The sequence below is a fragment of the Syngnathus leptorhynchus genome, chromosome 1 (genome assembly GCF_054491065.1).
Source record: "Syngnathus leptorhynchus isolate UIUO chromosome 1, UIUO_Slep, whole genome shotgun sequence".
NCBI classification, from domain to species: domain Eukaryota; kingdom Metazoa; phylum Chordata; class Actinopteri; order Syngnathiformes; family Syngnathidae; genus Syngnathus; species Syngnathus leptorhynchus.
This window is the reverse complement of record NC_141195.1, coordinates 12,604,688-12,618,443: the sequence shown is the minus strand read 5'-3', so window position 1 is coordinate 12,618,443 and position 13,756 is coordinate 12,604,688. Positions and strand designations below refer to the sequence as shown.

Sequence of the window (13,756 nt, the reverse complement as noted above, 5' to 3'; positions counted from 1 at the left end):
CATCTGGTGCAGGCGCCTTATATGTGCACCGAGGGTACACTTAAACAGAATCAAATCTTCCGCTGCAGGCTATATAGCATGTCACGTGCGTAATTAATCCGCGGATTGCCCTGCAACGTGCTCTCGCTCCATAAACGACGCGGAGCATCCAAGATGCCCAAATCCAGGAAGGGGAAGATACTCTCTGACTAATTTTATTTTGATTGTCAACATATTCGTGCAAACCCTTATGAAGCGAGTTTGTCTTTTTGTGCATAGTGTGTGTGTTGACAATTGCTTAGTGTCCACGTTGGAGTTCGTTGTTGATTTCCAAAATGTGTCTGTATGTAAGACCGTTCAGATTGTTTGAATTTACATAATGCCTCAGCCTACGTTTCTCCGCTTGTGAGCGCTCGGGTGGGCTAAAGGGCAAGCAGAGTTGCAGCAATAGAAAGCATTAGCTAACAGTGTTCTCAACTGACAGTCGTATTTAGTGTTAGCATTTGATAATTTTGCATTTACATTTTGTGCAAATCAGTTTGGCAGTGCGATGAAGCTGTCAACGAGGGGTAATTGTATTGGGCAATGAGCCACATGCATAAAAGTGTAATTTGTTGACAAAAAGAGAAGAAATAAATGCTTTTACTTTGTCTTCATGGAACCTCAGTTTTTTTCCTACAAACTCTGGACTATTTGACAACAAGTTGAGCTTGCTGAGTGAAAGCTATACGTTGTACTCTAAGCGACTGGAGGTAAAAGGACTGATCAATGTGAAGGGCTACAAGCTTCTGAAATAAGACTTGCTCAATTTATTTGGGGTCATTCATCTTTGATATGCTTGTCTCGATCAACCCTAAGGCTTTATCATGGATTACAAATACAATATGCATTGAAGTACAGTCTACATATTTTAGCACTGTAATTTCCAAATGTACACCAATGCAAGTGTTATTTATAAAAGAATATCAACAAAAAATAAGTTACAGCTCAAGATAATGGGTGCTGTTTTTTTTTTGTTTTTTTTTAATAGGAACCTATAACACTATTGTGACTGTACATGTGTGTGTGCTTGAGTAACCGTGATTCAAGACTGATCCCTTTTGGCTGCCGTCAGTGCAAGTGCTGCTTGCAGGTCCACTGCAGTATGTGCATGTGTCTTCAGTGAGTGCTTGAGGGCTTTGTGCAGGTCCTCGGGGGAAAGCAGGTGGAGGCGCAGCAGAGAGTCGAGCAGCTGGGTGCGAGCATTCCCGATGAAAGCGTGTGACAGGAACGAGGAGAGGCCTCCCCCACTTTTTGTAGTGTAGAGCGGGACTCGGACCATCCCAAGGACCTTGTCATAAGAGAGAAAAGAAAGAGGCCATGAGGAACCGAGCATGGGGTTGGGTAAATGGCGGAAATCTATCAATCTGGAGCTACCTCCTGGCCGTGATCACTCGCTGTGGATAGCGACGCTTGCTCGACCTCCCTAATCTGCTCCTCCGTTAGCTTCTTTACATAGAAGTGAGTGATGAGACGGGAGGGCGAGGGGGAGGTTACAGGGGCAAGGCGAGCGTCCACATGATCGTCTTCGGCTATAGAAAGGGCCACACCCAGCTCCTCCTGTAATTCCCTACAAAGCCCCGCCTCCAGGCTCTCATTTGATGGATTAACAAACCTAAATGGGTGGGAGGATAGGTGGTCAAAGGTTAGGAATAAAATACCAGTAGACATCAACAATTGCTGGCATGTTGCTTTTCACTTTTGGTTTCTATCAATATGGAAAGCAGACTGATTGCAAAAGGCCAATGGATGAAGTGTTCAACTCATGTGCCACCAGGCATGTTTCGATGAGCGTTTTAAGATTCACCTTGAAAAAAGGCATTTCTATTCCACTAGTATTTGTTTTGATGGAGATTTGATGGAGAACTGATGATTGTTTTGTTTTGTTTCCTCCTACCAGGCCTCTTAAAGTGCTAATGATGAGATTTCGCTTGTAAATCAATTAAAGCATTTTCAAAATCACAACTTTGAGATGCTGGTTTATCATAGGAAGAACAGCATCCGTGATGTTGCTTTGGTGTCCATAGATCACATTTTGCTGTCTACAATATTGCTTAAGCAAAGTTTCATAATATATAACGTTGCGCTGATGTTACCGTGAAGATTTGTGTGTAAAACTTGGCATGAAACGTTTGAATAGATCTTATCGCTTAAGATCTAACAAGGTCCCTAACCCTAACCCTAACCCTAACCCTAACCCTAACCCTTAACTGCTGTTTTTTTTTTTGTTTTTACTGAGTCAAAGGTGTTGGGTGTGTGGTACTCTGCAGTCATAAAACTGACTCCTGTATAGTCATTTTTGCAATGAGTTCCTTCCTTCCTTCCTCCTTTTTGTCTATCATCAGACTTTTTCAGTCAAAGTAAGCAGGCCTATGCCAGCTCACCTCTGACCCCCATAAAGTCAGGCACAAGAGAATAGATCCATTTTTGACCATTTTATTGAACCTGAACTTTTCTACAACTTTAGAATCGTATATGTCAAATAACATTGAATCCCACAGTGCACAATTAATATTCAACTTTCACTGATACAATGTGGTAGTACGTTTTACTTTGCCCAAAGTGTTTCAAAATGTGAAGGTCAAAAGCTCATCTGAAAGGACTTGGGCTTTAAAAAATGGCAACTAGCAATTGGGGAAATGCTAGTCTGCTTCCTGACAAGTGGCGAGGTTTCCTTGACCAAGTCATTGTAAGCTCAAGAGTTTTATTCAGCACCGCTTTACTTTGACATCTATCATGCCTGCATTCTGTGATTTAGCCATCTGTAATTCAAAGTTTCCACCATGAGAATATAATCAGTCAAATATTTAAAACAATCTAGTTGAACGAAATGATTTTAAACGACGGTGAGTAGGATCTGAAATTCATTTAGAGATCATATAGAAGATGGAGAGATGGTTGTATACTAAACGAAACTTTACCTGTGAGCTGCGGCCATATCAGGATTTATATTTTAATATGATAATGCATGACCTTGTTGAGCTTGCCATAAAAAGGTTTTCTTCTAGTGTCTTTACAGTGGCAACGTGTGAACGTTTGCTCGGGTTTATATCATGTGACAGGGATTGTGTGCGTATGTGTGTGTCATTAAAAAGGATTCTTGGGCACATGAAGGGATAAAACTAAAGCAGAACGAGGAGAGACTCACCCGCCAGGGAAACCCAGCAGACCGTCAAAGCGCATCTGCATCTGTGGGATGTGACAGGGCAGAGGCTGTTACAACACACACACCTATTCTTCCAAACATGTTTCATACACAAAAAAACTAATGGAGAGAATTTGCTTTAAAAATGTGCAGGCTTTTGCTAATGCATAAAAAACATCGGCTTTACACATTTTTCCTCCTCACCAGTATGATATGTTTGATGGGCGTTCTACCGAAAAGCAGACTTTTGGTGTCAGAGTAGAGCATCACATGACACGCGTGTCTGTAGCCTGAGCAGGCCAATGCCTCCGCCCTTGACACCTGTCCATTCGCTATCTATGAGTACACAAGCAAAACACAGTGTACTGAAACACAATATTAGCCACGTCACAGCTCAGAGATTTCTCATATCCCTCAACGTAGCCCTTCTGCATTGCGGTGGCTGAAAGACATCATTCAAGTCCTTATATTGCGCTCCACCTGTCACACTCGAGCTTTTACAAAGACGTGTGTAAAATGAAGCTGAGGATGTGTCAATCCAGAAAGGACCCAGGAAGGGCTGGCTAGACAGACTGCTTCATCACCTGCTGATGGTACGGGTTCAAGTTAGGGCTAGGGTTCAGGTTAGGGTTCAAGTTAGGGTTAAGGTTCAGGTTAGGGCTAGGGTTAGGGTTCAGGTTAGGGTTCAAGTTAGGGTTAAGGTTCAGGTTAGGGCTAGGGTTAGGGTTCAGGTTAGGGCTAGGGTTAGGGTTCAGGATAGGGCTAAGGTTCAGGTTAGAGTTCAGGTTAGGGTTCAAGTTAGGGCTAGGGTTCAGGTTAGGGTTCAAGTAAGGGTTAAGGTTCAGGTTAGGGTTCAGGTTAGGGCTAGGGTTAGGGTTCAGGTTAGGGTTCAGGTTAGGGCTAGGGTTCAGGTTAGAGTTCAGGTTAGGGTTCAAGTTAGAGTTAGGGTTCAGGTTAGGGCTAAGGTTCAGGTTAGGGTTCAAGTTAGGGTTAGGTTTCAGGTTAGGGTTCAAGTTAGGGTTAGGGTTCAGGTTAGGGTTCAAGTTAGGGTTAGGGTTCAGGTTAGGGCTAGGGTTTAGGTTAGGGTTCAGGTTAGGGTTCAAGTTAGGGTTAGGGTTTAGGTTAGGGCTAGGGTTCAGGTTAGGGTTCAAGTTAGGGTTCAGGTTAGGGCTAGTGTTCAGGTTAGTGTTCAGGTTGGGGTTCAAGTTAGGGTTAGGGTTCAGGTTAGGGCTAGGGTTCAGGTTAGGGTTCAGGTTAGGGTTAGGGTTCAGGTTAGGGCTAGGGTTCAGGTTAGGGTTAGTGCTGGAGTTAGGGCTGGGATTAGGGTTGGGGTTAGGACTAAGGGTTAGGGTTAGAGGTAGGGTTAGGGTTGGGGTTAGGACTAAGGGTTAGGACTAGGTGTTAGGGTTAGAGGTAGGGTTAAGGCTAGGGTTCAGGTTAGGATTAGTGCTGGAGTCAGGGTTAGGGCTAAATTGGAGTTAGGGCTAGATTTGGGGTTAAGGTTAGGGCTAGGGTTAGTGGTAGGGTTAGGGATGGGGTTAGGGCTAGGGGTTAGTGCTGGAGTTAGGGCTCGGGTTAGGGTTGGGATTAGGGCTATGGGTTAGGGCTAGGGTTCAGGTTAGGGTAGTGCTGGAGTTTGCACTAGGTTAGGGGTTAGGGCTAGGGTTCAGGTTAGGGTTTACTGCCAAGTAAACTATTCTTAAATATTTGCATCATGGGTTCAAATCCAGTCTATGACTTTTTATTTTTATTTTTAGTGTTTGCTATTTTTTGCAGCCAGTCGGAAATGCAAACAAGACGTTTCGTTCAGTGTTTTTATTCAGAATTTGAACAATTTTGGAATCAGGGAAGTTCCAAGTCGCTTGTGACGAATCTGCAGTCGCGAAACACAAAACTGCGCAACTCGCCTTACCATAACAGTCGTAACTCGAGACGGGGAATAAGATAACGTGGGAGCAATTTGACATGTAACACCGGAACCTTCAAGTTGAAGGTTCTGGTTTTGAAGGCTTCAACTCCCCTCTATCTATTTCTCGCTGATTTCTGTCATTCTCTTCCCTTCGTTCCGAACCACATAGCCTCACTGAAGGTGCGCGTCCCTTTTCTGTTCTCCCTAACTTTCCAATTTCCATCATTTTGTTCCGTGCATTTGCTACTCGATTGCTTACGGAAACTTACTTCCGTCATTTTCCTTTCCCTTTTATTCTTCTCCTGTCCGTCTTCTTCCTCTTTTGTGGTCTTTAACAGCGTAAGTTGCGTTGCATTAGCGCCATGTGTTGGTTCTTTTGCACTGCAAAGTGCATGAGCGCCATCTGTTGTGTGTGTGACGATGATCATTGGGATTTTAACTTGGGACTTTAACTTTTTATTCTTCTGACATCTGTCGAACTAATGTCTGTCACCATTGTCAGAAGGTCGGAAAACTCTGTCTTCCCACTTTCATAGACGCAGCATGTCTGAATTCAAGTATGCAAAGCCTTATACGGACAAATATAGTATTAGTACGTCACGAACGTAAATAATATATTTTACATATGTCCGTGTTTTGTACTGGGCACATTGTGCTCTGTAACTTTCCTGATTTTAATGCAACTCGGCGATTGGGTGCATACATCACGTGACTCTATGTATCCAATAGCGGACCAGGAAAATATTAAATCTCACGTGATTTCACTTGGGAGTCCGATAGTCGGGTGCAAAGCTACCTGCGTCGGTGTTAACAATATTCACCGCTTTCTCGTGCAGCGATCATAGCTCCAGAAGTACTCCGGAAAGGTAACGCAGGTTTCTGTCTGTTTTAATAATGCATATACTTGACAAGAAAAAAAAATACACCATCAAGGAATGTACGTAGTTTTGGAGTACCATGTCCCACACTTGGTTAAAATCCAGTTCACCTGAGGCTAATACCTGCGTTTTTACGTTTCAAACAATGATCAGAAATTAAATTATTACAATAATGACATGCACATGCAAAATATGTATTGTATGTAAGTTGTGCTATTTGTTTTCTCGCCCTTTATTGTCTTTAAACAATAATTGGTTTAACAAAAAATACTGGAGCTCAAAATCAACTTTTACAATTTTATGTTTGGATGGATGTAGTTTACACTACTGTAAAAATAAAGGAATGTTTTCACTACATTCTTTTAATTGCATATGCATTCTACATATGTCTATTTACTTAGTCTTTGTTCTCTGTTTAAATGTTAATCAGAATGGCCCAAGGGATACCATCTGAGCTACTGATGAACACAACCCGAATAAATCATTTAGCGGAAGTGGCAAAAGATGCTGCACTTTTACAAGGTGTCCTTATGAGGATTAAAGAAGTCCCCAACTCATCAGAGGTGAGAATTTCCCATCTTTTTTGGTACCCTCGCCGATCTTGTTTAAGTTGAGTATTATTACCTAAGGGTCCAGAATGAAGGTACTAAGAAAGCACCTATAACCCTGCTGATGCTGAAAATGTGACATGGCATCCTATTAATTGTGATAAAAATGTGTGTTTAATCAAATACTGTGCAGGAACAAAAACATGTCTTGAAGATGGTATAAGTTTGATTGAAATAGCACTTTCTAGAGCAAGGATTCTCAATTAGGAAGGTAAAATGTCCAGACGCTATGAGGAAGTCATAGGTCAACCCCCCCCCCTTGTTTTTGTACATATAATTTGAGGCTGTGAACTATACAGTAATAATGAGTTACTGGAACACACAAAAACATTTCTCTTCAGTAAAGCACTAATAATCTTTCTTGCTTAGTATTATACAATGAAGTAAAAAACAAATAAACAGCTTTCACTTAAGGTAAATCAAGTGTTTTGGGAGTTCCTTTTCCTTTTAGCAAAATTAAATTAATAAACAAAACCCTCATACTGTTCTTTGGTAAACAAAGAAGCAAAATTTTCATTTTCCCCCAAGTAGGTTTTTTTTCCTTGCCCTCCTTGGAGTTTAAGATCAGGGGATGTTTGAGAATGATTGTCCAATTTTTGTATACGTGAGACTTGCCTGTGATTTAGGGCTATATAAATAAACTTGACTTGACAAAAACCTCAATTGTTAAGGTGGAACAAAATCTATGGCACATTCATGAAAGAGTCCCCTCTTTTTAAATACACAGACTGGGAAGGGAGACGGAAACCTACCCATGATTGTTCTGTTTTGCACAAAGTCACGACCCTTGAGCCAGTAACCTGAAGGAGTAGGGTTGGTCTACCGGTTTGCGTAATCATAAGCCAAATAGCATATTTTGTCAGAGGAATGACAGCTTGTAATGCAAGTGTGAGTGCGGGCACAGTCACATGCATACACTAAATAAATTAAACTCTGACAGGACAACTGAAATGATACTTTGGCACTTCACCGCTTCCTTTTTTGTTTTACTCAATGCCCAATGCTGCAGTGGCATTGTGACAGAAGTGCACCTGGCTCAGACACTTGCTGCTTGCCTAATGAAGAGTTACAAAAGTTACAGCATACACATAGCTCTCGGAGTATTGGATAAAGAAAATGTGTGTAAGTATTTGTTATTTTGCTTTATTGCACAAAACTATTCATCCAACCAGCCGTATATCCACTCAAAAGTGATTCCACTTGAACAAAGGCGTGAACAAAGGTAGAACTCATTAATTTTTAGTGTAGAGTCAGATGTGGATCCACATTTTGTTCTAAGCATTCATCTCTATATCACTTTTGCTCTTTGTATTTTAGGTGGTAACGTACGCTCCCATCACACTCTTCCCCACGCCAGTGCCAAAAGCTCTTTTCCTTCAGGCCATGGCAGTGCAAACTCACTACAACACACTTGTGGATAAAATCAGCCAGGATCCGGACTTCCTGCAAGAAGCTCTTTCCAGGTAAGACGCAAGCCTCATACTGCGGTGTAATCATACATTTAGATTGCTAGATGAATCGTAAAACAAGATGAATGGTTGAAATTTGAATCAGAAAAATGTTATTTGAACATACTTACAAAACAGCCTATTTGTTTTCATTTGAGCTGGAGGGACTGCAATTTTCATATTTTGATACATTTTTGTATTGTACTGTAGCACTATTGCGGTGGATGATTTCACTGCAAGGTTGTTCAAGATCCACCAGAAAGTCCTAAAAGAAGGAAGGTTGCAGGTATGCAAGTAAACCTTGCGAATTGTTGCCATAAATGTATTCCGGGAATTTTCAAATTGACACTGGAGCAAAATAAAAGACTTAAACTGTTCTGACTCAGCACGAGTTTAGTTAAGAAGTACAATTGTGCTAGTCCATTCCCTCATAAAATAATAATTAAGATGTGTTTACATACAGTACATACATACATACAGACAGACGGCCTAGTTTCATTTTTGAGGTCACAAGCTTGCTTGAGCTTCAACAAATTGCTCATCTATCATTTGGTATTCTTGCTGTCTTCCCAGTCAGTTGTGTTGGGTTTGAATCGATCAGACTACATGCTGGACCAGAAAGAGGATGGACACACATCTCTCAAACAGATTGAGATCAACACCTTTGCTGCTAGTTTTGGAGGCCTCTCATCACGCACGCCTGATGTGCACCGGTAAAGTGGCCATCAACATGCAACCTAGAAATAATTTGACATTCAAAAATTGGGTTTTTGTGTTAATGTACCAGAGAGCGCTTGACAGTGTACAATTAAGCACCTGAGCAGAATCTCTATGTAAAAATGGGCTCAAACGTGAGCGCTACATATAGTGAAATGCCTTGTATTGTCACTGTACAAATGTCCATTGAGTTTAAAAACAGTGACTTTAACAGTGTTAAATTTAAAATAAATAAATAAAATGTCAAAAACAATATAGTATACTTAACAGCTAGTGCAAGAGGATAAAGAAAACATTTTCAGTCCACGTAGGAGTATTGCAGCGAATAAGGATCTTTCCAAGCACATTTACTCTTCCATAGTAGGTAGATAAAGGATGCATGAGGATAAAGGGTCAGACTGTTGAGTCAATGTTTTTTTTGTGTGGAGTCAATGTGAGTCTAGGGTGGTAATGGCTTTGAGGGGGGGAAAAAAAATCTTGAGTCTTTTACAGCAACATCTGAAATAACATGAACATGACACCATGATAAAATGTTGCTTTAGAAATCAGTTTAGGAACAGTTTTGATATCATAATAATGGATGCAATTCAACAGATTGACTCTCTGTTTGAAAACATTATTTCTGTTTCCATTGTTTTCTGTCAATATTTACAAATTATGATCGACTTCATAGGTTGTACAGAATTTCTTGCATTGGCCTCCATCTCATTTGTGTTTAATATTGACAAAGTGTCCTATGCCTTACTACAACAGACACATTCTTCAAGTGGCTGGCCAGCTGGAGGAGAGCCAGCGCATCATCGACAACAATCCTGCGGTGGGTCTGGCCAAGGCTGTGGCCAAGGCCTGGGAGCTCTATGGATCAAAGCGGTACAGCCACTAAACATCTGCATAAATCACACACTTTATTCTCTAAAAGTACATTTCGAACATGCATACTTAATTTCACATTTTATCCATGGGCTTGCCCAAAAATTCTCATTTGATGCAATTATTCACCATACTTCTGATATAAAATGGGTCTCAGAGTGTGTAACAGGAGCTCGTGTTGTCATTAAAGAGCGGTTGTCATGTTCTTGGTGGAGGAGAACCAGAGGAACATCCTGGATCAACGATTCATCGAGAATGAGCTGTGGAAAAGGTAATGTGTGATTAGTGTAGACCAAGCCTCAATATTTTGTGTAGTCGTTGCAGCTTTGCTGGAAAATATCGTACGTTATTTGCTCAATGACCATTTCTGTCTTTTAATGACAATCTCACACTGTGTTTCAGGAATATTACCGTCATACGAAAGCGTTTTGAGGATGTCTTTGAATCTGGAAAAGTAGATCAGGACAAGAAACTGTTTCTGTAAGTTTCCTTTGTGCATCAATGTCCAACTGCAGTATATTTTTGCTTTTTACAAGTCTGTTCTGCCAATTATTCAGTGATGGTCAGGAAGTTGCTGTGGTCTACTTCAGGAATGGTTACATGCCTCAGAACTACAAGTCTGAACAGGTATACCAGAAAGATTTTCCATATTTCATTCTTCAAGCTAATGGTGAAGTACACTAATTTTTTATTTTGTGTGCTTGTTGTACGTACTTCAAATGTTTAATTGCAGGATCAACTTTAACCTAACAAAGGACGTGAATGTATCAAATATATTCGCCCTTGGATTAATTAGGAAATGTGCTCTTGACCGCAGTATTTCTAGAAGCCTCCAAAATCTGCTAACCATGTGACTAGGATGAAATTCTTCTTTTAGTGTTATCATCTCACAGTCACATGCTTCCTGTACCTCTGTCAAAGTTAAACAAACTTGTTTATGCTCTGTTGCCCAATTGGATCTCTGTTTTGTCAAGGGCGGAGAGCTTATGCACACTTTAAAATCCGTTTACATCCAATTCAGAGTTGAGAAGAGCAGAATCATGTCCTCACTCAGCAGCTGGTTCTGCTTCATGATGTTTTAAGACTTATTCGTTGAATGTGACGTTGACAATGACAAATGTATATGCACTGTCATTTAGACATGTTTGCTCTCAAGGTAGAGGGCAAAGTGTGGCTTGCCTAAAAAGGCAAATAAGAACTTTTAATTATGCTTAGTAGGAAGAATAACACATTTCTGTTACAATATCATGGTTTTTTTTTATTTACAGGCCTGGGATGCCCGCCTGATGATGGAGTGCTCCTTGGCTGTGAAGTGTCCGGATATCGGCACTCAACTTGCTGGAACTAAGAAGGTTCAGCAGGTGCTTGCTAAGCCTGGTGTTCTGGAACATTTCTTCCCAGACCAGCCAGAGGTAGTGGCACAAGTCAGGGCCACATTTGCTGGCCTCTACACTCTGGACATGGTGAGCAAATCACAGTTTTATTCAATGAGTTCCTCCCAAGCTATTTTGTCCCCTGTACCTTTACAAGTGGTCTTAAAGCAGATCTAGTTCATGTCTGTAGAGGAAGTTGCATTTCACAGTCAGTTTTACAAGTGTTGTTGTTACTTAATAATATTGAAAATCTTCCCTTGGTGTGTCCCCAAGGGAGAAGAAGGCGACAAAACAGTCGCAATGGCTTTGGCAACACCAGATCGGTTTGTCCTGAAGCCTCAGCGAGAGGGAGGAGGTACAACCAAAGAAATAAAATATCATCCATATCATCATGCACCAAAACATATTACATTTCTTAATGAGTTCATTTCAGGAGTACAATTGAACGTTGTGTTTAACTACAAATATATAGCAGATTTTAGTGAATCACTTCACTGGTTCTTTTATCTCAAACAAGGTGTTTTAGGTTGCATTACCTGACATGTTTCGGCTGATGAAGGCGGAAGTACTCGCCGAAACATGTCAGGTAATGCAACCTAAAACACCTTGTTTGAGATCTAAAAAAAAAACTGTGATTTACAAGTGAAACAAAATGAACTTTTAGTGAAGGTAGCCATTAGATGTTTAAGACCAAAAATCTTTTGAATCTTGTCATTATTTTAAGAGAGTGACAATATTCATTAATATGTACTTTACAGCCTTGACGTGCTGAGGTTCACGCTCAAGTAATTGTGATAAAATGATAACACACGGATAGCAGTATATGAGCAGACTCCATTTTTGGTTTGCAACAGTTTAGCATAATTTAAGTTTGAGTGTTTATCTCATGATTACAAAAAGAACTCAAGGAACTTTTTCACATTTCATTGAGGTAATTTGACCAATGTAAGGGAACGCTCTGACATGTAGAAGACACGTGCGTGTGGCAACACTGAAAGGCAAAAAGTTACAAGTATGTGTTGTGATAACATTCTTACAATAATTTCCACAACAATACAACTGGAGCAAATTTCACAACAGCTTCAGCTGTAACAAAGCAGTTTGCATATAAAATAATCATAAAACTACAAAGACATTGAAAACAGTAAATTAATTATATGAATATACAGTAGTAGTAATTATTAGTTATTCTGCCTTTTTGCCAAGCATTGCAAATTCTCGTGCCATTAAGATAAGCAAATAAAGGAAATTAACTTTTTTTAAATTTACTTCAAGGAAACAACATTTACGGACAAGAGATTTGTGAGGTTTTGGGCCAAGTGAAGAATAGTGCTGAGAGGATGGCTTATATTCTGATGGATAAAATCCAGCCCGTGCCTACACAGAACTACTTGCTGAGAAGAGACACACCCTTCAAAATCAGCAATTGTCTCAGTGAACTGGGCTTCTTTGGAGCCTATGTCAAGTAAGCAATCACTATTGGTAATCCGAATTGCATTTTAGACACTTGCTTCAGATGGGCATTGCCGCTATCAGATTGGGTAGTAGTCAAAAAAAGTCCACAAAATGTCATCCATCCTATCTGTGCAGACAGGGGAAAGACATGGTGATGAACGACTGTGTGGGCCATCTTCTGAGGACCAAGAGTTCAGAACACTTGGATGGGGGTGTTGCCGCAGGAGTGGCAGTTTTGGACAACCCACTCCTCTTCTGAGAAAGTGCACTAGTATTTGTGCTGCAAAAGACTCACATTTGATGTGTTTGATTGCAATATCCTCTGCTACCTCATGCAAATTCACATGGAGACAGAATAAAGTCAAACGGTACCTCAGGCAGTGCTAAAGCCACAATTTAACGTTGATCAGCATTGCTGAGAGAAATCATTCAAAACGAGCTAGACTTATGCTTTATTTACTTTCTACGTTGCTCAAAATGTTTTTAACAGCCAGATATTCATTTATTTTAAATTGGATCAAACGAGACCTGATATTTGCAGCAATGACCCTTCTTTGGGCGCCAACTACTGTAGCAAAACACTTTTTTAACGAAATTTCACCTTTTTGCTTCACCTGTTCCACCTGTTCCACCTGCCCCTGTTTAAATTGCGCCTTTCACATCAGCACCTTAAGAAATATTGACACATGCACTCCCCCGCTGGAGGTCCACCACAAATATTACATTTGCATTTACCTGCATATAATTGACAGCCATTGAAATGCAAAACAGTATTTTCTATTACAAAAGGGGCGAAAAAACCCCAAAACAAAACAAACAAAAAGAAATATTGAGAAACAAATAGGATGAGAAACAGATTAATCTGCTGGTGCCAATTTGTGGTTATGCATGCGCCCACTGTTCCACCTAAAAGAATAACTCACTGTGTTCCTCTCCTTTCAAAAAACAATGTCTCATAACTATGAATTGGATAGTTGCATTCTAACCTGATCAAAGCTGTTTTTTTTAAACAAAATTTGTCTACTTAGCACTCTGTCAAAGAAGTTTCTGTTCTTCATTCCACTGACATTACTGTTGTCTTACGATCTAGGTCTGACATACTGATAAAAAGTAACTTAAATGTGCAGAAATTTACTTTTGGCCAATTTTGTCAGACTCGTATACACAACAAAAAAACTTGCTCTTGGGAAATGGGCTCTTACTTGTGAAGTGTGCACTGTCTTGACTGGCTCTGGTTGCAACAAGCTGCATGATCACTGTGTAAAACAAATACTGTATGGAAATTGTTTCAAATGAAGCACGCACATACACAATCAGGACAAATTTGAAAATTTT

The 13,756-nt window shown here is 40.4% G+C and overlaps 2 protein-coding genes across 2 annotated transcripts; one reads left to right on the top strand and one right to left on the bottom strand.

The window, feature by feature from the left end:
- Positions 1-658: 658 nt before the first annotated feature.
- LOC147061986 (U8 snoRNA-decapping enzyme) lies at positions 659-5,730 on the bottom strand. The gene is made up of 5 exons (XM_085921647.1): positions 5,342-5,730; positions 3,368-3,499; positions 3,167-3,207; positions 1,396-1,633; positions 659-1,309 (listed from the first exon to the last, which is right to left on the bottom strand). Exons 1-5 carry the CDS (start codon positions 5,498-5,500, stop codon positions 1,064-1,066), a joined length of 816 nt encoding a protein of 271 aa, XP_085777773.1. The 5' UTR covers positions 5,501-5,730; the 3' UTR covers positions 659-1,063.
- A 41-nt stretch (positions 5,731-5,771) lies between these two features.
- Positions 5,772-13,535, top strand: gss (glutathione synthetase). Its single transcript, XM_085921633.1, has 13 exons — positions 5,772-5,938; positions 6,381-6,513; positions 7,876-8,021; positions 8,217-8,292; positions 8,580-8,719; positions 9,477-9,593; positions 9,784-9,864; positions 9,996-10,073; positions 10,151-10,220; positions 10,862-11,056; positions 11,240-11,321; positions 12,242-12,431; positions 12,557-13,535. The coding sequence occupies exons 2-13, from the start codon at positions 6,382-6,384 to the stop codon at positions 12,678-12,680; spliced, it is 1,431 nt and encodes a 476-aa protein (XP_085777759.1). The 5' UTR covers positions 5,772-5,938; position 6,381; the 3' UTR covers positions 12,681-13,535.
- Positions 13,536-13,756: the final 221 nt, after the last annotated feature.

Excerpts from the sequence above, each read along its gene's own strand:
- LOC147061986 (XM_085921647.1), bottom strand. The coding sequence starts at position 5,500 with ATGATCATCGTCACACACACAACAGATGGCGCTCATGCACTTTGCAGT. Across the intron at positions 1,634-3,166 it reads CTGCTGGGTTTCCCTGGCGG|GTTTGTTAATCCATCAAATG; the intron begins GTGAGTCTCTCC and ends CCACCCATTTAG. Across the intron at positions 1,310-1,395 it reads CGAGTGATCACGGCCAGGAG|GTCCTTGGGATGGTCCGAGT; the intron begins GTAGCTCCAGAT and ends TCTTATGACAAG.
- gss (XM_085921633.1), top strand. The coding sequence starts at position 6,382 with ATGGCCCAAGGGATACCATCTGAGCTACTGATGAACACAACCCGAATA. Across the intron at positions 8,022-8,216 it reads CTGCAAGAAGCTCTTTCCAG|CACTATTGCGGTGGATGATT; the intron begins GTAAGACGCAAG and ends ATTGTACTGTAG. Across the intron at positions 10,221-10,861 it reads AGAACTACAAGTCTGAACAG|GCCTGGGATGCCCGCCTGAT; the intron begins GTATACCAGAAA and ends TTTTATTTACAG.